At 33.4% G+C, this 24615-nt stretch overlaps 1 protein-coding gene across 5 annotated transcripts in view; it reads right to left on the bottom strand.

Annotated features, from left to right (window-relative positions):
• SMARCAD1 (SNF2 related chromatin remodeling ATPase with DExD box 1) overlaps window positions 1–24615 on the bottom strand; it is an 80581-nt gene that overhangs the window by 5868 nt on the left and 50098 nt on the right. For all 5 annotated transcript variants that reach the window (XM_081160296.1, XM_081160297.1, XM_081160295.1 and 2 more), the window contains 13 exons: window positions 20780–20979; window positions 14584–14674; window positions 11674–11773; window positions 10930–10989; window positions 10755–10830; window positions 8658–8793; window positions 7979–8116; window positions 6432–6527; window positions 6222–6339; window positions 5880–6001; window positions 3886–4074; window positions 2680–2798; window positions 1623–1805 (listed from right to left, as the gene is read on the bottom strand). In XM_081160296.1, the coding sequence (XP_081016422.1) occupies window positions 1623–1805; window positions 2680–2798; window positions 3886–4074; window positions 5880–6001; window positions 6222–6339; window positions 6432–6527; window positions 7979–8116; window positions 8658–8793; window positions 10755–10830; window positions 10930–10989; window positions 11674–11773; window positions 14584–14674; window positions 20780–20979 (1628 nt within the window). The remainder of the gene's footprint in view (window positions 1–1622; window positions 1806–2679; window positions 2799–3885; window positions 4075–5879; window positions 6002–6221; window positions 6340–6431; window positions 6528–7978; window positions 8117–8657; window positions 8794–10754; window positions 10831–10929; window positions 10990–11673; window positions 11774–14583; window positions 14675–20779; window positions 20980–24615) is intronic.

Genomic DNA, 24615 nt, shown 5'->3' with positions numbered 1-24615 from the left:
TAAATTCCTTTATTCAAACTACTTGAAACTGACATTTTCTAAGCATGTCACTTTTAAACATCCTTTCCTACAGATCCAAGAGAAGATATCTGTACTTTAAAAATTACTGGGTTGAAAGACAAGTACCACATGATCTCACTTATATGTGGAATGTAATAAACAAAATAAACTGATGAACAAAATGGATCCAGAGACATAGAAGCATGGAACAGACTGAGGGATCTCAGAGGGAAGGCGGGGAGAGATTAATCAAAGAATTTATATGTTTATAAGCATAACCCATGGACACAAACATTGGTCTGGGGAAGGCCTAGGGGTGGGGTGGAGTGGGGTGGATTCGGGGTGGAGATCAATGGGAGTAAAAAGGGGACACCTGTAATATCTGCAACAATAAAGATAAAGAAATTTTAAAAATAAAAAAAAAAAGAAAGAACAACATATTGATGTTGGGGGGGAAAAAAGTTACTGGGTTTACAACAAACAGTTCTGGGTTCAGATAGGTATACCATTTTAAAAAGGAACATGCTTTAATTATCAGGTTCCAAAAAATAATTCAGTACAAAAAGGTAGTAGCCCGGCCGGGCGTGGCTCAGCGGTTGAGCGTCGACCTAGGATCCAGGCGATCGGAGTTCGATTCCCGGTCAGGGCACATGCCCAGGTTGTGGGCTCGGTCCCCAGTCGGGGGCGTGCAGGAGGCAGCCGATCAGTGGTTCTCTCATCATTGGTGTTTCTATCTCTCTCTCTCCCTCTTCTTTCCTCTCTCTGGAGTCAGTGATGATATATTTTAAAAAAAAAACAACAAAAAAAATCAAAAAGGGAGTAGACAAAGATTACTTGGAAGGTTTGAGTCCCACAATAGGTACTGATAAGTATTTGATTTATAAATGAATATATCAATGCCTTTTGGAAATACTGTAAAATTCTCCACAAAGAAAACACTGCCTGCTGTTTGTTTACATGTGAAAGTGGAGTTGAAGTGTAGGTATTTTTTCAGCTCTATATGGTCCTGTGACTAATTTCAAAATCAACCTTCACCTAAGATATCTACAACTCAAATAATCTATTTCCTAAAGAGTAATTGGGTCTGGCTCTTAAATGGTCTAACATGCAAGTCTTTTTAATTATTAATAATTTCAAAGGCACTGGATCACTGACAATATAACCTTTTCATTAGCTGCAGAACTATTTGGGTTGGGGTGGGAAGTTATTTTGTTTTAATTACTAGAAATTGAATAGGTTACCAGGGGTGGGGAATGTCTAGCCTTCGGGCTGTATAAGGCCCTTGAAATCATTTGGTCTGGCCATGCCAAGGCAACTGCAGGTGGGGCTCAAAATTCAGTAAATCTAGGAGTTTTTTTTCATAGCCAATTTTTAAGTTGATAATTTTGGCCCACGAATGATGTTATAAATATCCAAATGGCCGTTGGCAGAAAAAAGGTTCCCCACTCCTATGTTACACAGTGAAGTTCATATTCAACACTGCTGGTATGAAATACATCAGCAGCCATGCTTTGATAAAAATATAAAAAATAAGGCAGGACAGCTGACAGACTGTATTCTAATAGTGCATACACATTAAACTTGCATTTGATTAAAAATAAATTTCAACTGAAAACACTTACTTAGTCTGGCCTACTCTATGGCATCTATCTTCTGCTTGTTTATCATTGTAAGGGTTACAGTCAATATCGTGAAGTATAACAACATTTGCTGAAGTCAGGTTTATTCCTAAGCCACCAGCTTTTGTTGACAGCAGAAACACAAAGATATCCATATCGGTATTAAACTCATCAATTAAATGAATCCTGTAGGATAAACATATTAGGTTAAAACTCACTGAAAGGTATATAATTAAAACTGAAAACAATCACATCACATGAAAAATAAACTTGAAGATGTAAATACATGCTCTCTGTATTATAGCTACTTTACCTGCAGCTATTTTATTGAAAGACCTTCCCAATTCGCCAACTTCTTTTCTATACCACTTATCTCTACTAAGTCTTCCTTAATTCCACTATTCAGATTTGATTAATTCCTGAAAGACTATTTTGTCCTTTGTTTAATGGCTTTGGCTTCTCTATATTCTGCATATGGCTTTTCAATCTTTACCCCACTTAGAAGTCTGTCAGCTGCTACTGGTAGACAATGTAACTACGAACTGAACCTCATGATCAAGCTGTACTGGTGTAATCTCTTAGCATGACTTCCACTCTCACTCTAATGCCGGGGAAAAATTCACTCTGGCTGATAAAAAACAAATCATAAGATACAATGCAGTTTACACACTCTAGAAAAAGCATTCTTTTTTTAAGACACCTTTCTTAACCTTTGGGAATTAAAAAATAACCAACTTACTCAATTACCCTTAAAATATGAAAGGCCAAGATTTTAAAACAATCTTGGTTTAAAGATAAGGTGCCTTAGACTTTGAATGATTTATAAAGAGAAAAACACTGATAAGTATATAATTATAAAACTGTTTCAAAATATATTTATATGCAATTCAGACCAAAGAAATTAAATGTTGCTCATCTTAAAGTAATGATTTGAAATAACCACATATAAGACTCAAAGCAATACAATTCTATCAAGTGCTCTAGACATTTAAAATTCAAACATTTACGCTTATTTGAGGGTAAGGTGGATAGAGATTTTCTGGAACTAAATTATACCAACCTTTCAGAAATCTGAGTCTTTCCATCTAATCTGAGGTACCTATGCTGATGATGTTTTAAGAGAGCCTCTAAAATATCCAGCATCATGGTAAATTGGCTAAATAATACAACTCTATCACCCTGTGAAAATACATATATGTATTAGATACATGGGAAGAAAAGTTTTAAGTATCTAATGATCAACTGCTTCTTTAATAAAAATCATAATTAAGGTAAATTCTTATTTTAGACTGTATATAAATAAATTAATTTCTAAACTTAATAACTAAAATTCAATTTTCAAATTTGATTTGTAAGGACAGTTCATGGGAATAGCCATAAAGTACTCTTTGGACTGTGATCTTACAAATTTAAGCGATTTCACATATAAACTGTAGTATTACTTAAGTAACCATTTAATATGGTATCTTCAAAATACTAATTTTGAAGCAATCATACAAATAGTCACCTATGAAATAATGACATTATTTTTTAAAAACATCAATATTTTTCTTTCAGAGGTTCGACAGAGAAAAAGTAATCAGGAAAATATATGCCCATATACAGTGGGACTTCCACATCTGCAGGGAATACATTCCAAGATCTTGGTAGATGACTAAACCACAGATAGTACCAAGCCCTACATATACTCTTTTTGCTATCCATACATACTTTTCCACTTAAAGGAAGCACTTTGCAGCTTGTCTTTGGCATATCCAAATTACCAACATCATTACTTTTGCACTTTGGGACCATTAATAAATAAAATAAGGATTACTTGAACACAAGCACTGTGATACACAGTTGATCTGATAACCAACTGTAGATCTGATAAGCAAGAGGGCTGCTAAATGACTAATGGTCAAGTAGTGTACACAGTGTAAATGTGCTGGGCAGAAGGATGATTTGTGTCCAGGGCGAGACAGCACAAGATCTCATCACAAAGCAGAAGAGCGTGCAATTTAATACTTATGAATTGTTTATTTCTGGGATTTTCCACTTAATATTTTTGGACCATGTTTGGCTGTTGATGACTAAAACCACAGAAAGCAAAAGGGCAGATAAGGGGGGAACTACTATATATCTCCCAAATGCAAAAAACACTAGTTTCTAGAAGAATGTAGAACAAAGGCTTAAACGTCAAGAAAGTCAAATCATGCCAGAATTGTTTTTGAAAAAGTTTAACTAATTGGGAAAATACAAAAGGAGTAGCATTCTTCTTTAATACCTTCTCTTTTAGTTCAGACAAAATGCGTCCCAAGACTCGAAATTTTCCAGAATCTAAAATCAAGTCCATGTCTAACTGGAAGTTATTAATGTGTCGATACTGTTTACAAAGTACATGTAATTCAAAGTCTGTCATAACTTCCATATCTTCAAAGATCAGGTCAGGGTTAGCTTCACAATGAGTAGGTTCCTCAAAGCAAAACAAAACAATACACATACTTCAAAACTAAGATAATTTATATGATCAAAACAATCTAATAAAATTGTTCACATCTGATAAAATATCTAAATCATAGAAATTTTAGTGTGACAGATTTAGCAAAGATAATATTGATTTTTTAGATACAATTAAGTGGGGAAAGTATTGTTTTAGAATTAACATACTGAAATATTTACAGATAAACTAAGGTCTAGAATTTACTTCAAAATAATCTTGGTGAGGGGTCTAGATGAAACGAGTAGTGTTAGCTTTGTGCACTGTTGGTGGGACTGTATATTGGTTTAAATGATTGTTTAAAGGATTACAATAACACTATGGAAAACAATATGGAGATATATAAAATAATAAAAACAGATCTACCATACAAGTCAGTAATTCAACTTCTGGCATTTATCTGAAGAACACAGAAACACCAACTTGAAAAGATATATGCACTCCTATGTCCACTGCATCATTATTTACAATAGCCAAGATATGGAAGCAACCTAGGTGTCCACTGATAGATGAATGGATAAAGATGTTGTATACATGTATAATGGGATATTATGCAGCAATAAAAAAGAATGATATCTTGCCATGTGCAACAACATGAATGGACCTAGAGAGTATTATGTTAAGTGAAATAAATCAGACAAAGATAAATGCCATATGGTTTTAATTATATGTAGGATATAAAAATAACACACAAAAACAAACAAAAAAAACAAAGCAAATGAACAAACAAAACAAACAAAAACAGACTCATGAAAACAGATGAAAGGGATGGCTGCCTGAGGGGAGGGGGAGAAGGGATGGGTGAAAAAATGAAGAGGAATATAGTCAATAATGATGTGGTAAGCTTGCAGTGGCAGATGATGAATAGAATTAGTGAATGATCACATTGTAAGGTATAAAAATATAGAATCACCATACTGTACACCTGAAATGAATATAACTAATATAATATTGTATACCAACTATACTTAAATAGATAAAAAAGAAACAAAGAGTATTGTTATTCCAGGTAACTTGAAAATGTGTGATGGTTATATGGGCAGAGGATTTCATTCTATTTTTACATGTTTAAAATTTTCCATAGTAAATTTAAAATAATATTTAAGAAAATTTAAAATAATATTTAAAAAAATTTTTAAAGCAAATGGTTGCTTTCAATACAATGACTTATAAGAAGAAATAAGGGTAGGTGCTAAAGAAGAATGAGGTAAAAATAAAGAGTAATGGCTAAAACTATAGACAAAATAATAAATAAAATGAAAAAAATAGAGAAAAATGACTCACTACCCAAGCCATAAAATCTGAGAAATGTTTTAGTAAAAGTAAATAAATAAAGTGGTATATTACGAAGTCTAGCTAAAGAGTTGGCAAACTTTTTCGGCAAACGGCCAGATAGTAAATATTTCAGACTCTGTAGGTTAAATGATCTGTTGGGCAAATACTCAACTCTGCCCTTGTATTGAGAAAGCAGTCTCAGACAATACTAAAACAAAAGGGGATGGCTGTGTTAGAATAAAACTTTATTTATAAAAATAAGACACTGGCGTATTTGTCCTTAAGGCAATAGCTGGCTGACTCCTGATGTAGCATGTCAGCCCTTCTTGGCTCTTATAGCCCCCAAATTATCTTGAACTTTGTCTTAAAACATATTTTTCTTAAATGTAGTTAAAGAATTAATATGCTTATTAAAGTTCAATGGTCTGACTTTTTAGCCTAACCATTTAACTGCATGTTTAACAGTGTTAATAAAGCTCACTGTTGGCATAAGATAAAGCCTTTACCTTTAGCATAAGCTGGGACATTTCCTTGAGTTTTTCAGCTGTGTAATATTGGCGATGCAATAAAGGATGATTGGCCATTTTTCTCAATTGCATCATGACATTGCACATTTCTGTGTTTTTCTCTGTGATCCAAAGAGACATTTTTTAAAAAACAAAAAAAACAAGCTGATAGCAGTTTGTTGAAATATATATCTCAATGCAAACAAAAAGTTTTAAAATTATGTCTTCAAATTCCAACTAATTTTTAAAAAAAAGAGTGACGCCCACTATAATATGACTAAACAAAATGCTGCCCCAGTACAAGATTATTTTTCATGCAAAATTGTGAAAATCAGAGTATACCCAAGTTATTGATAGATTTTTTCAATCTGTTGAAAAGACCCAAATAGAGTTGTTCCTGCTTCTCTGACATTGCACACAACTCAATTTGATCTTTCTTGGGGGGTAGCTGCTTGAGAACCTGAGAAAGGAAACCAGTATAAGTAAAACGATCAAATAAGGAGGAAAACATTTTTAAAAAGCAATCATAATAAAAATATGCAGATAAGTTACCTCATCTTTTACTCTTCTGAGAATAAATGGTTTTATAATTTGTTTTGCGTGTGCTATTCTTTCCTTTTCATATATACTTTGCTCATCTGCTGATTTCTAAGTGAAATAAGAACATACCCTTTTAGAAATTATCCATTTAATGATCACAATAACAATATTATACAATATGAAAATTTGAGTTGTTTTCCACAGAAACTCAATTTATTCTAGATGGAACTTCACATCTGAATTCTGGGCTATAATCTACTTTTTTAAAAAATATATATATATCTTTATTGATTTCAGAGAGAGGAAGGGACATCGATGATGAGGGAGTTGTCATTGATCAGCTGCCTCCTGCACGCCCCCAACTGGGGATCAAGCCCACAACCCGGGCATGTGCCCTGACTGGCAATCGAACCTCGATCTCCTGAATCCTAGGTCGATGCTCAACTGCTGAGCCACACCTGGCTGGGCAATATAATCTACTTCTTAAAATTCCATATGTATTTTGAGGTTTCATGACATGTAACTGCATTCTGCTAAGGTAATAAAATTGAACTGTATACTAGGTTAGTTTTCAGAAGTCATTAACTGATAAGCCATTACAAATTACCTGGAGAACTTCATGAAAAAGTGTGTGTGAGTGTGTGTGTGTATGTGTGAGAGAGAGAGAGAGAGAAAGAGAGAAAGGGAGTGGGGAGAGAAGAGGTGAGGGGTGAGAGAGAGGAAAAAATCTTGTATTTGTAGAAAATGGCCTAAAAGAAGCTTGTACAGGTGATGCAAATCATGTATGTGGTCTAAAAAATGGGGATAGTTGCTAGTCGAAACCTGTTAATTTTGGAAAATTAAAGTGGAATTTTATTCTAAAATGTAAAGGAATCCTCCATATTCTATGAACTGCTAGGTCATCAAGTGGGAAAAAAATACATTAGTGAGAGGTAAAAAGGCAGTTAATTGCAGAAGAATATCCTAGAAAACACTTGCAAAAATGTGTGTGACAGGAGAATCAAGAATCTATGTAAACGTTGTATTGAAGAATTTGGAAGTTCTTGAAGGCTATACTGTACTTTGTCTAAGCAAGCAGGAGAAAATTAACAAGATTTTCATCTAAAAGGATGTCTTTATTGTAACTTTTAGAAACTTGTTGCTTTGTATTTATGAACTTTTATTTCAAAACGTATGTCCCAGTATAGGAATTTTCAACCATTGCCCAGTTCTACAGTTTACCTATAAAAAAATGCTAATTTTCCTAATTTTAATGAAGAGGAAGCAATGATCAAACTTTCTCCAGATATTACACGTAGGAACTCTCCACTAATTTAAAATTGTCATTCTTCAGAAAATTAGGATCTTAAAAACCCAAACTTGTAGACACTGATTACAGGAGTCACCAATCTATTTCCCATTGTGTTTTGGCCAACTCCTCAATTCATCCAAGGATAGGAATATAAACTACTTAAATTTCATAGTGCATATGCACCATGAAAACAAGGAACAAGACAAAATAGATGACCCAGGTAAAACACAAAGTAACCTATTTAGGAGAAAATATGAATTATGCTTACTGTCTTAGAAGAAAACATTCTTCGTATTTCACTTGTGCTACTACTAAACATGTGTGGCATAACAAAATTCAACAGCGACATGAGTTCTAACAGATTATTCTGTACAGGTGTGCCTGTGAGCAGCAAACGGTTATTTGCCTGTGAATGAAGGTAAAATTAAGATTAGTGGGTTTTTTGCTTTTTTTTTTTATTAGAGCCACATCCTCCTTTTTCTACTCTCCTCAGTGGGTACAAAAAATGAAAACCATTATTAAGAATGTACCATTCTGCAATGAAAGGTTAGTAATTTAGAGAAATTATTACTTGTTGTACTTTAAGGCAGAATGTGTACAACTAATGGTTTCACTTTATAGGTAGGTAACTTGCATCCCCAGATCACTTTTATGAGGTAATGAAAGTAGATTATATTTAATATTCAGAGTTTACCAAACAAGACAGAAATGGTAAATTGAGGCTCATGAGCTATGAATGGTTTTTATAACTTTAAAGGGTTGTAAAAAAAAAAAAATAGCAAAAGAACAAGTGACAGAGGCTAAATGGCCCACAAAGCATTAAATATTTCCTATTTAGCCCTTTACAGAAAAAGTCTGCTGACCCCTGATATAAAACATTACATACATTAAAATATGTAATATGAAATGTTATCATAACTGGAAAAATTCACAGAACACTCTCTTACATTAATTGTCATAAGGTGCTGGTAGCGAATGGAGCCCATATTCTTCAGCATATGGCCCTCATCAAAAATTGCGTAATTAAGTTTTAGTCGTCGAAAGAGACCACGGTCATCAGAACTGCTGATTGCACAATTATATCTGTTACCAAAAGAAAAAAGCGATCTCTAGAGTTATACCTTTAAGAGCCTAGATTTACTGCATTGTAAAATTATTTTTATTTATACACTTCTAATAGCCGTTATCTAAGATACCACTAGTTGGTGCTCAAATAAATACTAATGTACTTTATTCAACAATTATGGATGTACATGTAACCAAGTTAAAAAAGCTGCCATATGTAGCTAAAAGAAAATTTAAATGTTATATTGTAAAAGTCAACTTCTACATACCTAGGAAGAAGCCAATTTTCGTAATTTATATATGCACTTGACATACACTCATGAACTGTTATGTTAAGCAGCAGCAGAAAAAAGGACATTAAGCTAAGGCATTTCTGTTAAGAACATAATACTACTGTATTAAACTAGTAGAGTAGAGCAAAGAAATAATAGCAGCTAGCAGTACAAGACTATATAGAAAAAACTGTGTCCATTTTATTAACAACAAAAAAAAGAATTCTGATGGATTATTTTAATTACTGTCTCCTACAGAAGTCAGGAGAAATAATTAAATGCCTATAATTAATATGCTTGAAGTAACCTATATGATAAAATGAGAGCATCAAGTTCTCTGCTAGGTATTTATGCCAAATAGTTACTAAGTAATGATTAACTTACTCGGTTGTATTTTCCATCCTATTTCTATTCTAACTCAAATTTTCACTGAGATTTCATTGTATTTATTATTAATACTTATTCATAAGTTAGAAATATTATAAATCATCCTGGTGGAATATCTTAAATGTTACTTTATTATTTTATAAAGAAATGCTTGTTTTTATTTTTAAAATTTATTAATTATAGTTGGTATGTAATATTATATTAGTTATATTAGTTTCAGGTGTACAATAGTGATTTAACATTTTTATGCCTCACAATGTGATCACCCACTAATTCTAGTAATCATCTGGTACCATACAAAGTTACTAACTATATTCCCCTTCACCTTTTTTACCCATTTCCCAACACCTCTCCTCTCTGGCAACTATCTCTTTGGTCTCTTTTCATTTTATTTTGTTTGGTTGTTGTTGTTTTTTAGATTCTATACATATGTGAAACCATACAGTATTTGTCTTTCTCTGTCTGATTTATTTCATTCAGCATGAATGCCCTCTAGGTCCATCTATGCTGTAAATGGCAAGATTTCATTCCTTTTTATTGCTGTGTGATATTCCATTGTACATATATACCACATCTTCTTTATGGATTGATTCATCTATTGATGGATACCTAAGTTGCTTCCATATCTTGGCTACTGTAAACAATGATGCAATGAACATAGACATACATATAGCTTTTCAAATTAGTGTTTTTATTTTCTTTGGATAATTCCCATAAGTGGAATTGCTGGGCTGTAAAGATGATTTTTAGTTTTTTGAGGATTCTCCATTATGTTTTTCATAGTGGCTGCACCAATTTGCAGTCCCACCAACCATGTATAAGGGTTCCCTTTTCTCCAAATCCTTGCCAACAAAGGTGATTTTGACTTTTTGATGATAGCCATGCGGTATCTCATTGTGGTTTTAATTTGCATTTATTTTCCTGATGATTAGTGATGTTGAGAATCTTTTCATGTCCCTTGGCCATCTGCATGTCTTCTTTGGAAAAATGTCTCTTTATGTCCTTCGTTTATTTTCTTGTTACTGAGTTGTATGAGTTTAAATGCTACTTTAACTGACAGAGTATTACTATAAGACTGTATTTTCAATCAAGTGGACAAAACCTTTAATAACTACTGTCAGTCACCTGATGTACTTGGAAAAACTGCTATGTTGCTGTTACACACCAAACTGAAAAATGCCTGAATTCTCATCATAAATCATTCCATTATTTTAGTTGCACAATTCTTAGCATAAGCTTTCCTTCATATTACTACTAATATATATTTTAAAATTTGGGAGCTGCACAGAATTTCTTTCCAAGTTTTTTTTCAGTACTTACGTGGTCACAATTACATTGTACTCTTCATATTTACTATGAATGTTATATCTTATCTGTTTACGTTCTTCTTGAGAACCTAGAATTTAAAACAATATATACATAGTTATTATACTTTACTGTTTGTTAAAATTTTAAAGAAATTTTTAAAGTTAAAAGCAAAATGACAAACTCTTACCATAGTAACAGAGCACCTTTAAAGTGGGGCACCATAAATTAACTTCCCTTAACCAGTTATCTATGAAACAAGAGATATTACTTGCATCTGCTACAACAGAATATGTGTATGCAGGAAAATGAACACTACAGTTTGACAAATTTTGACCAAAAATTATTCTTATAAAATAATACAAGGTGATTATTTTTTAAAAATCACAGAGCCTTCCCAATTTTACTCCTAATGATTACAATTTTTTTGAGGTGGCATCAAATAAAGGGCAGAGAACGAACCATTGATTTATAAGTGATTACTGATTTCCAACTTAAAGAGATGGTATTTTTAGTTACGTTCATATATTCTCTTACTCTAGTCTACATCTAATCAATTGAGCAAGAATGTAACAGTTATTTGAGTGGGGATGAACTGCATACTTTCTGACTCAATAAATGTTTAATTATAAATTTAAATGCACTTAGTTTCGCTTATTCATTAAGACAATTTATAAGTATTATGAAAACAAAGTACATTTTATCAAATGGCCTTTGATCTATAATAATAGACTTATACTTGAGTTATTTTCTTCAAAAGACCTCTAGTACAATCAAACCCACATACACACACAGAGGAGAAAAACACTGTAAGGAGACCACAGAAATAACTATTCATCTCCACAAACTAAGAAATCACACATATACACATGGCTTTCTTCTCCCTACATAAAATAGTACACAGTCAAGTGTAGCTGTCCACAGTAGTACAAACCTATAGTTGATGCCGGAACAACGATCAAATGAGGACCTTTATTACCCTTCTGATAGAGGTACGCCAGGAATGCAATGGCTTGAATAGTTTTTCCTAGGCCCTAAAATTAAAAGTTCAAAAGACAATATATGAAATGTAAAAGTAAACAAATTAACAAACAAATAATACTGGAAAATGCAGAAGAAAAAAATATTTCTGGTTCTATTTGATTTCCCAACAATGCAACTCTATGAGAATTTCTACTAGGTTCTCAGTTCTCAAAGACAGATAAAAGAAACAAATCTCCAAATGAAATGACAACTTAGTTTAATGAGCAAGATGTATCATAACTGCTAGTTAATATGTGACATACATTAATATGGAAGACCTTTGCACTGCATATAAAGGATATACTTTTGGTAACTATTTATATAAAGCAAATGTTTAGTACATACTAAATGGATTGAGGATGATAGTCCAATGACTAATTGGAGTTAAACATAAGACCATATTATTCCCCAACAATTCCACTCCTAAGACTATATTCAGAACACACGAGAACATATATCCACAAAAAGACTTGGGTAAGAATGTTCATACTAGTTCTATTATAATAGCCAAACACTGAAAGGAAGCTAAATGTCCACCAACATAAGAATGGGTAAACAAGTTGCAGCATACTTATACTATGGACTACTATATGCCAATAAAAAAATGCTGATACATGTAAAAACTCGGATGAATCTCAGTAACTTTGTGATGCATCGAAAGAACCAGAAATAAACAGTATATACTGTTACGGTTCTATTCATATCAAGTTCAAAATCAGAACAAATAAATATGGTGACAGGCATCCAAATAGTGGTGTTACTTAGGGAACTTTCTGAGATGATGAAAATGTTGATCTGGGAGGTGATCACATGGGGGTACATGTATGTAAAAATTCACTAAGCTTAACATGTGCATGTTTTATTACAAGTAAATTATACATTAATAAAATGGTGTTTTTTTTAAAAAGGATACTGAAGAGGTTTAGCTACTCAGGGGAGATAAACATTATCATCTGTTATGAACTGAATCCCTCACTCCCAAATTCATGTGCTGAAACCCTAACCCCCAGTGTAACTGACTGTATTTCGAGATAGGGCCTTTAAGGTAGTAATTAAGGTTAAATAAGGTCATGACGGTAGGGAACCAATCCCCATCTTGAGAGAAGAGAAAGAGCCCTGGGCACGGTGGCTCAGTTGGTTGAAGTGTCATCCTGTATACTGAAAGGTTGTAGGTTTGATTTCTAGTCAGGGCACATGTCCAGGCTATGGGTTTGGTCCCCAGTCAGGGCACGAATGGAAGGCAACAAAAATCAATGTCTCTCTCACATTGATGTTTCTCTCCCCTCCCCAAATCAATGGGCATATCCTCAGGTGAGGATTAAAAACAAAGGATAGAGAGAGAGATGCCAAGGATGTATGCACGCAGAGAAAAGGCTAAGCGAGGACACACCAAAAAGGTGGCTATCTACAAGCCAAGGAGAGTGGCCTTAAGAGAAAACAAACCAGCCAACACCCTGATCTTAGACTTCCAGCCTCCAGAACTATGAGAAATAAATTTCTGCTTTCTAAGCCACCCTTTTGATGTTGCGGTAGTTCCAACAGACTGAGATACTAACTTATCACAAATATTGTCCTTTACAGGTTACAAAAACAGGTTCACATAATATACCTCATTTGATACCAAATATAAGACTTTATGACATAAAAATTACGTTTTATTAATACTGGTTCTGAGAGATTAGGTCATTTGGTAAGGAGCAGATAGCCCATGAAAGGCAAAGTTGGGACCCAAAACCCAGATCAAATTCCCATGTGTATTTTTCCATAACTGTAAAATACTATATACCTATACTGCTATATTCTATGTTCTATATTGCTATACCTATTTCAAAATCCTGCAGATATTATTCACTTTCCTAATGAGATAAAGAGCATATTTGCTTTAGTATGACATATGTGTGGAAAAAGTCGAAGCACTCAAGATTACTAGAAGCTAATTAGAGAACAAAGATCACTGTCAGTGTTAATTTTTATTTTGGAAATCTAACACACAGTGTAATATTCAATACACATTTTCTCCACAGAACATGACTCATTTTTAATAAACACTTTGAAAAAAGTATAGCTAGAGAAAGGAAGGTAAGGTTAAATGTCAAGTTTCTACGTGACAGTACCTGGACTACTGGCCGTAATAAACTTCCCAAGTCTAGCTTAAGTAAATGTGATTTGGGAAAGAATAGAAACTCAGAGACATCTAGTAAAAGTAAAATAGCTGAAATGATATCGATGAAGTTGCTGATAAATGTATGAATTTATTTACTAACAAGAACAGATATCCATGATAAATTTTAAAGGCAGCTAAGGAAAAGCACATATAATATGATCTCATTTAGTATTTTACATATATAAATAAATAAAACACAGCCTGGCCGGGCGTGGCTCAACGGTTGAGCATCGACCTAGGATCCAGGCGATCGGGGTTCAATTCCCGGTCAGAGCACATGCCCGGGTTGCGGGCTCGATTCTCAGTCGGGGGCATGCAGGAGGCAACCGATCAATGAATCTCTCATCATTGATGTTTTTTCTCTCTCTCTCCCTCTCCCTTCCTCTCTCTGAAATCAATAAAGATATATTTAAAAAATAAATAAAACACATGTTTATTAATATGATAATCAGATAGACAATAAACCAATATGCATCGGGGGTTGGGGTAGCGAGGAGGCTAGAGCTAAGACAAGCAATAGAAAACTGGGAGGGGTTAGAGGGATATAGATACTGAGGTGAGGGAAATAAACTAGAGAGTTGAGGGAAAATTTCATTTTTTAAATGACAGGAAAGATGCCTTTTAATGACAAATCCTAGAAATAGAGTTATTACTTACCATTTCATCTGCCAAAATGCCATTGAGTCCATGTTTATGTACCAATGCCAACCAATTCAAACCAACCTTCTGATAGGGCTTGAGCAATAAACTGATAAAGAGAGAGGTACCAAATGTTATAGATTTATACTTCCATTAGTTTTCTCACATGAAATTTAGGTTTACAATGCACACAAAAACTGAAACACTAGGTCTACTCTTACCTTTTAATTTATTGTTATGAACTATTTATACTTACTTAAGAAAATGAGCCCAAAATATAGTACTTTTTTTTATCTTGCCATATTTTATTCTGTATTTGCTGATTTTGTTTCTTCTGGCAATAAGAATTAAAAAAAAAAAATTCCCCTATTCGGTCATAACGCAATGTCACCAAATTAACTGAGTAACTGCAATATTAACTATGATAACATATTTCTAAGCTAATGTTTATACTAGAAAATTGCATTGTACTGATCTGAATTTTAGCACATTAAGAAACTTAAAGTATGAGGACAAAAACACAAGCATAATTTGCTACTTGACAGGTTGATTTAATAAACTTTCTGAATGAATGCCAAGCACCTCGCGTGTCAGTGTAATATGTCTAATTCTGAAGCATGTATGTATTTGTGTATTCATGTTTGAACTATGAATAAATGTAAATTTGATTGACACCAATGAACATCAGTGAGGAGAAAGCAGCAGGCAAGTGTCAAAAATCTTATTTAATTTGGAAACAAGTTAAAGAGACTAATCCCTGGGAATAACTTATTTGGAAGATAATATGGGGAGGGTTATAATGGATGAAAACAGTAGTTTTCTCTATAAGTTCAAGTGGTTAAAAACTAATAGCAGTTACTTACTGAACATCTATTATATATAGATACACAAAGGTCATTTTCAAACATTTCCTCACTTAATCTTTTAACATCCTATAAAAATAGTTAATATCATTATAACAGATGAAAAAACCTGAGGCTCAGTAATTTGCCTGAGGTTGCATAGCTACAAAGTGTATGGCTAAGGTTTTAACACAGGAAGTCTATGTCACTTGGAAGTTTTTCTCATTCTCATTAGGACAGCATACAACCCATCTGATATGAAAACCTGGGGCAAGGCCATGCCTCCCATTTCCAGCTTTTTGTCTTGTCTCCTTAATTTCCTGTTACACACATCCTATCTGTCCACAGGGAAGGGGTCTAAACATAAGTATGGCATAATAAATAGTTAAGGGGTCAGATTCTGAAATCAAGGCACTTTAATTAGAACAGGAGAAAAAGACGTAGGACAGAATCTATGTTTCAACAGTGGGGTATACAATCCATAAAACATTTCCCATTTGAAAAAATGAAAAGTATGGGTAGGGGGGAAAATCAGCAGTATTGCTCAAATCTTTACAGTTCATTTTAAAGTTCATTGCTTTTTGGACAAAATACTTTTTCTATGCCACTACAAAAGTATTAATAAATACAACCTATAATCAAAGATATTTTAACTTCCAGATCCAAATGAATTCTACTACAGTAGTGGCAAGAATAAATGCTAATATTGGAATGTTCACAACATTTCAGACACTTTGTTATGGGCTTTAATGCATTATTACTTCATTTCATCTACATTTATAAAGTAGATACTATTATCATCCTGATTTCACAGACGAGAAGTTCTCTGGAACTCAGTGAATTTAAGTAACTTGTCCAAGGTCATATAGCTAACCAAATCCATGTGTGCACTGGCAGAGCGGGTATCCAATCCGGGACCTATCCAGTGCTCAGCCCCTAGCCACTAAACAGCAAACATGAAGGAGTTCCCTTTCTCTCCCTCTCTCTGACCCACCCATTCTGGTCAACACTGAGGTCTCTCTTAGTTTTGAATCCTGCACAATGCTTAAGTCATCCCACATATACTCCATGAAAATGGTGAATGTGATGAGGTAGGCATATTATACCACTTACAAATGCATTTGAGGGCCAACACAGACTATCCCAATGTAAATCACAAAGAGCCAAGAAATATTCTTAACAAATAAACAGAAGTTACTGAATTTCTTCATTACCAACACATGTTGAGAACCAAGTCTTTTAAATTTTCTTCACTACACATAAAACTTTAAAAAGTGATGAGGATATTTTGAGAAGAATCAACTACAAAGAATTTTTCATTCAAATAAAATTGTTTCATTCACAATCACAATGGAGCTCTGAGTAGCTGTTTTGATCAGGACATTAAATAGCTTTGAAAGATTTGTTTTAAAAATATAAGTATTTGTGTGTGTATATTTGCTCCTCTGCTAAGTTTATCTAAATTACAAGTAACTTTCTGTTGCTTAATATCACAACAGTAATGCCTATCACAGATTCTTTCTTCAGAATGTAAAAGGATCAATGAAAAATGCAGTTTTGACAAAGGCCTTTTAAATTTAATTCATGTGACATTTTTAAAACCGGGCAGCTGTGTTCTTTCTCTAGGGGTGTTCTAGTATTTCAATACCATACAATCATACTTTCCATTTATTTCGACATTCTACAGTTTTCTCATGTCTGCATATGTAGGACACATATGTAATTTGCCAGGGTTACCCAAATGATAAGAATTACAGCCCAGGCCTTCCAATTAGTTAAGTGCTCTTTTCTCAATAAGGGAATAAAATGTCTTTAAGGTCTTCTTATCTCCCACTAAGAAAAAAGATGATTTTAAGATTTTCTAATACAATGAAAATAAATGAGGCAGCATATCATTTTGAAGTTACTTGTTTTATTGGGGGGGGGGGGGGGGAGTCCGTCCAGAATTACTAAAGATTTCTTCTAAGAGTAAAAATTAAATTGGGTTTAAATCTCTTATCAGAGCAACTAGTATTGAATTATTTCTGAAAGGCAAGAAAGGTCTGAAATAGAAACAACATGAATATGTACAATGTATTAAATCTGAGTTTAAAATGCAGAGAAATACAGGGCTAGAGAGGCTGGTTTGAAGTATGAAACAGATTAAGGATGCTAGTTGACCAAAGGTTTATGTCCTGTAAATGTGACAGGGCTGCTGAAAATACTGCTACAACATTGGTGTGTACTATAAAACTAGTACCCAAACTACTAAAATATTTACATTATAGTACTTTGAGTTAGTTAAACCACACCTGCAGTACAGATCTGCATTCACACCATTGTCAAATGGCTTCATAGCAACTGTTTAGGAACAGGATAGGGAACCACCCTGTCAAGTTGAGGGAGAACAAGATCAAAAGAACCTTGTTACATTTAGCCCAGAAAGACAGACACATGTTATATTTTATATTAAACACTGAAAAATCATTTCAGTTAAAACAGTTTAATAAATTTTCTATTTTTTTTTTATTTTATTGGTTTTTGGAGAGAGAGGAAGGGAGAGGGATAGAGAGAGAGAAACATCATCAATCAGCTGCCTCCTGCATGCCCCCTACTGGGGATCAAGCCCACAACCCCCTGTGACTGGGAATCGAACCGGTGACCTCTTGGTTCCTGGGTCGACGCTCAACTACTGAGTCACACCGGCTGGGCAAAAAAGTTTAATAAATTTTAGATAAACTTCTAAAGTTTGAAAGATGGCTACATATCTATAGTAGGAATAAAACTGGGGATATACTGAGTTTTTTTCCTTTTCCCTCACTGTATATTGTATTTTAACCTTAGGCAATTTTAGCGTTGACATTTTAAAATAAAGATTATGAATGTAATGATTTTGAGATACATACGAAAAATCTTATTTTTCCCTGCAAATCTTATTTTTCCCTCCTTATTTTTAATGAGGAGTTACGGCATGTCTGTATTTCCTTTATCTCTAAAAGGCATTTTCCTTCTTATATAATTCATATAAGCTTGTAATAGGAAAATAAACAGTTACTATAATTTTGCTTCAAAGTAAACTTTGCTACAAAAAATTGTTAAGAAAAAGCATGATAGCTCATTCATCAGCATGGTCTAATATTTTCCTTTGTATTAATAAATCCTTTCCCAAGACAAGGAAACTACTTGAAATGTCTGTATAATAAGAAATATACAGACTTCTTGATGCTTGACCAGTATAACAGTTAAAACTGTTTGTCCAACTCTAACCTTGGCTAAAAACAAAAACCAAGACAACAAATTTCACCCCCTAAAAGTGCATCTATAAATATTCTATAGAGACTATCTATACAGGTTTTTAAAGCTGCACTTTGGACTAGATCCAAAAGTAAAAACCTTTAAAAAGATACTACTTTTATCATCTATTAAATATTTCATTAAAAAATCCTCAGTCTAATGGAAAGGATAGTTTATTACCTGATCATACTATTTACAAATAACAGGACTTTGTAAATGTGGGTTTAAGAGAGAAATTTTTTAAGTGATGCAATAAAGCACTTGATTTTTTAAACTCCAAATTATGATAAAGTAGACTCAACTGGGTAAGTCTTGTAGAGTGAAGAACTCCCCATATCCAATGCTGTAGAACAAGAAGGAGCAGCTCCAACTACACTTTTAGGAGATGAATTTGCGGACATGGCCATAGTTCTTTCTATGCAACAGAGAAAAGAGCTTCTTTGTGGGAACTGCATCACGTTTCCCTACACCATCCCATAGCACCCTAGAAGGGCACAGAAAAGATTGTAGCTTACTATTAAAGGCCATTAACCATACCTTGATTTTTAATTAACCAAGATCAGCAAATATGCTTTGATCATGAACTTAGAAAACTACCCAAAAAAGTAAATAAAATCACCAACTAAGGCAATTAGTTTTAATGAGACCTTAGTGCTAATCTTTTTTTTTTTTTTTAAATCCTCACTCGAGGATGTTTATTGATTTTAGAGAGAGAGAGGAAGGGAGAGAGAAACATCTATCAGTTGCGTCCCATATGTGCCCTGACCAGGGATGGAACCCGCAACCTAGGTATGTACCCTGACTGGGAATTGAACCCGCAGCCTTTTCGGTGCACGGGATGATGCTCCAACCAACTGAGCCACCTGTCCAGGGCCCTACTGCTAATCTTATTAAATACCTATCAGAAATATCCTGAACAGATGTAATTCATTTTTCAAGTTGCATAACACTGCACTGTATAGATATACCATAATTCACTCTATTATCTGATATTTGGAACTGAGATTGTTTCCATGTTTTTGCCACAATAAATATTATCACCATAAACAATTTTACACATTTTTTAAAAAGGAAGTATTCCGAACAGTTCTGAGTCCCCAAACCACTTAAAATAAATAAACTTTTAAAGGAAGTTCAAAGCAATCTCCCCCATCCCAATATCCCAACACCATGCAAAATGGCTGTTTTCACAATTACAAAATGCTGACTTAATATGTACTGACTGCTTGACTAATGTTTTAGTAGAAATAATTTAGTTTTAGTAAGAAATAAATTATTTTTTGCAAGAATTATGACAAGGTATTTACAGAGAGTAACAGTTTGAGGGAATAATCTTTCCTCATATAATCTATTTCATGAAAGTGTCCTTTTCATTTTTGATGTGTTTCTACACTAAAAAAATATATTTACAAATCGGGGCTTTTGAAAGCATTTAAAACATTTAACCATAGATAGAGGATATTTTAACCATTTAAAAATTTTTTTTTTAATGATTAAAAATAGGCCCTGGCCGTGTAGCTCAGTAGGTTGGAGCGTTGTCCAAATATGCCAAGGTTGCAGGTTCGATCCCTGGTGAGGGCATATACACAAATCAACCAATGGGTGCATAACTAAGTGGAACAAAGGGCCAATGCTTCTCCCTCTCTTTCCCCAACCCCCTTCTAAAAAAAAAAAATCAATAAAAATAAAAAAAGATACTGAGCTAATACAAAAATTTTTACATTGCTGCAATTAAGCAGCTGATTTTTTGAAGTACCAAATTATAGAAAGGGGTATCTAAAACCACCTTTTCAGTTTCTGTGATTATATATGACATTATCTGCCATCAGACAAGGAAAATATAGGTTATAAAAGACCATAACATTTCCTCTCTCTAATTTATGATATGATGGAGTAAAATATCCTGATTGGGAAGAGAGGGGAAATCAATGAAAACCAACTCATATACCATTTATGTGCCATTATAAAAAACCTTGGGTTTAACAATAATTTCTATATCACTTCCATTTTTAAGTTCCCTAGGCATATTATAGAAATAAGCTCAGAAACTGTATACAACTGTGGTGAAATAATGAACAGGTGTTTACATCAAATATTACCTTTGATTCAGAATGGAGGGTTGTTCTATGTTCCATCCACCTCCATTTCCAGTGAGCATGGTAACTTGTTTTGTCAATTTATTTGAAATGTCTTCACATTTGTTCATAAGCCTTATAACTACATCCCTTTCTTGGATCAATGTTTTACAGTGCCATATCAAATCTTCTGATAAGCCATTAGTTTTGGACATCTTTGTGAACTATGGCATAAAAAGAAAATAATTTAACAGTTCCAGTAAACAGAAAGTCAGTATAAACTTCTTAATGAGGGAAAAAGCTTAATTAAAACTTTTACTAATGACCTTAATTAGGTGCTAAAAAACCTGATTCTCCATGTTTACATTTAAATTCCCATGTTTCACTATGGTAATTCTGAGATCTCAAACTTAGTAACACTGACATAAAATATCTTTCTCCCCAAAATGCACAATTCCAGACTTGTTACTTTTGACCCTGGTAGCTGTTCTCTTATAGGAGAAACTCTGAATTGTTCATGTCTCAAGTTTTGTCTTCAAAATCTCAGAGTCACCTTCTTTACCAAAGGTAGTAATACCAAAAATGTAATAACTGCATACCTGATCTCTTGCAGTTTTCGTCACTTCCTGTGACTATGACATATTAGAATATGATTAATCTTCCTACAACATATTTTCTCCTACCTATCATTAGTACAATCCCTCAGCTTTCAAAACTCCAATTATTATGTCAGTTGATATTTTACTCTTAAGCTTAGAGTTTTACTTGAAAAGATACTGCACGAATCAGGTTAATTGACCAATTCAATAATTTGATAAAACATTTTCTAAAAATTAATTTCAATACAACACCTGTTTTGTTTGAATATTCAAAGAATTTCTTTCAAAATGTATTTGTATTTATTTTTCTAAAGGACACAATGAATACTTCATAATGTAAAAGCTGTAATAGAATTAAAAATTTTCCATATAGGTAGTTGAAAAATATATGCTGGTGAACATTATGAAAAATATTTTTAGTGAAAGGATTAGATAGCCAAATAGCTGTCTGAAAGCTTGTTGGGCAAATAGAAAAATTCCACAATCCAAAATGGAATAAAGAAAAATAAAATCATCTGTTAGGATAAAAGCACATGATTTTGATTCACGTCAATCTTATTTAGCATATTCTTTCAAGTTACAACAAGAATCACATTAACAACTCTAAATAATCCCTATGAATTTATTTCTAAATTCACAGAGAATCTCAAGCAATAGAAAGTAAATGCTTACAGGATATTCCAAGATAATTTCATAAAAATGCAGTTTATAATATATATAACATTTTTCATATCTAACCTAGAATAAATTGGTAAGAAATAAAATCTCCAATCTATTAGAAAACCATGTTATTAATGTACTGCAGGGCTAAAAAATAAAAACCTACCACTTCATAAAGTGGCACTGTGAAATATAAAGTTATTTGCATACTACTTTACACTTTCACAAGGACAACATTCATAGTCACAATGTGATCTCTCACTTTGTGCTTTCTAGAGAAAAGATTTACATGTAAACAGCAGGATATATGAGAATCAGTGTCTTGAAGATTTTAAGGGTTCCATTAGAACAACAACAAAAATCTCATGCCTACTGTGGTATGTGTGTATTTGTGATGTGTATATGTGTGAGAGAACCAACACCAATAACCAGAAAATAAAGAAGAAACATATATTCTGTGCTTTTTATGTGCTAGAAACTACTAGATGTCTTTTGTCCACTAATTCATTAAATTCTCACAGCAATTACAAGATCAGTCCACCAATTCTGGATGAATAAGCTAAGCTTTGATTTTCCAGGTGACAAAGCAAGGTAAAAGATTCCAAAATCCATGCTCTTTTCTTTTCAGTATAACTAGTACCTCCCTAAATAACGAAAATTTAAGAGCTTGAAAGTTAAACAAAAACATCAAAAACCTTTTTAACTGTAACCAACTACCATTTATTATGTTCTTATTTTTAGCAAGTACTACCCTGACTGGTGAAGGTACTTAGTATGTAGACACAGTCCCTGTCATCATGTGGTTTATAATTTTAAGTGTAACAACTGGTATTACAAGAAAGAGAAAAAATTTCATGGGCACTTTTTCACAAGGAGATTAATATAATCTAGGATCTAGGAAGTCCTTTCAGAGTAATAAGGCCAGAAATAAGGAAGAACCGTTTTGATTCACAGAAGATCAATTCATTAGGTCAGAACCTAGAGAAGTAAGACTTAGATAAGCTAACATTACAAAAAAGGAACAACCAGATACTACCATCTCCTGATGAAAGAACACAACACCAACCATTAATAGTACTGGTGGGAACATTTAACCTTCTAATGATAACTTTGCAGAAAATACTGGTTCAGAAAAATGTGTTCATGTTCAACTATACCGAGGAGGTTTAACCAGAAAAGTTCAGACTAGGAAGCTACAGAACAAATGATCCAGTTTTTTCAACAATGATGTTACAAGAAAAGAAAGAAAAAGAGAGGTGGATGAGGAACCTACAGATCAAAAGAGTTACAAAGACCTATCAAGCAATCTCAGTATGTGAACCTTACTTGGATCCTAATTCTAACTAAATGTAAAAGAATCAAACAAATATTTATGGCATTTATGAGAAGCTAGAGATTTGGACACTTGAATGGATATTTTCTAATATTACGAAGCTATTGATGACTTTTATTAGCTGTTACAATGTTACTATGATTTTGTTTAAGGAATATAAAAAAACCTTTTTTGAGTATATATTTAAAATTTTAGGGATAAAATGAAGTCTGAGATTTGCTTAAAAATAGTAAGAGATGGAAGGAAGTAGATGAGGATATAGATGAAACCAGATCAGACATCAGCTGGAAGCTGAAGCTGGTGATGAGCACATAGGGGTCATTGTACTACTCTAACTTTTATGTCTGTAATTCTTGTATGGGTAATGAGGGGAAGTGTAACAGTCTGAGTTTCCCACTCTCCCTACCCCTCCTCCCATACAAGCCAACCAACATTAGAGATGATCCAAATTATTGCTGCTAGTTTAGAATTTAGATCTACCCTGACCACAAATGTAAAACATCAGTAGATAGATTTTCAAGGAGGAAGTTTCACTGAATGATGAATCTATTAGGATTAGGCTCAGTTATGAGTGATAGCAAACCCAAAACATCAGGAGTGTAAATAAAACATAAGTGTATTTCTCTGTCATATAAATGAGAACCCAAGGAAGCAGTTCAGATATGGTATAGTAGTTCCAAAATCAACAATTCTGCTTTATTCTTCAATATCCTCAATATGTGGTTCCCATTATCACAATGACATCTCAACCAACAGGAAAAAGGGATCCTTTAAGGACACTTTCCAAAAATCCTAATACTGTATATCTTTGCTTACATCCCAATGGATAGAACTTTGCCAAATTACCACAAGAGAGGCTGAAAAATGTCTCAAGGTACTGTGGGTAATGTAACCAGCCATAAATCTGTTTAAAAGCCCAGAGGGGGTTAAAAAAGAGAGAAAAAAAGTTTGATACAATAAGGCTAGAACTGATATTGGGAGAGAAGCCGAAAACAACAGATGGTATATACAATACTTCCAATGCAAAACACTGTGGATATCTGTAGCTAACATTTTCTAAGAGCCAGGCAATTAAATGGACTTTTACTTTACTTAATCCTTAGACTTCCCCACAGGTTAGTACTATAATTATACCCCACTTATAGATGAAGAAATAGAGAAACAAAGAGAATTTGCTTAAAGTTATATAAATTACTAGAAAATGTCAAAATTGGGATTCAAAACCAGGTCATCTAGCTCCACTGTATTATTCATCCGCCTCCTAGTAA

Source organism: Miniopterus schreibersii, assembly GCF_964146895.1.
Source record: "Miniopterus schreibersii genome assembly, chromosome: 1".
Classification (NCBI taxonomy): Eukaryota; Metazoa; Chordata; class Mammalia; order Chiroptera; family Miniopteridae; genus Miniopterus; species Miniopterus schreibersii.
This window is presented reverse-complemented; position numbering and strand designations above follow the sequence as displayed.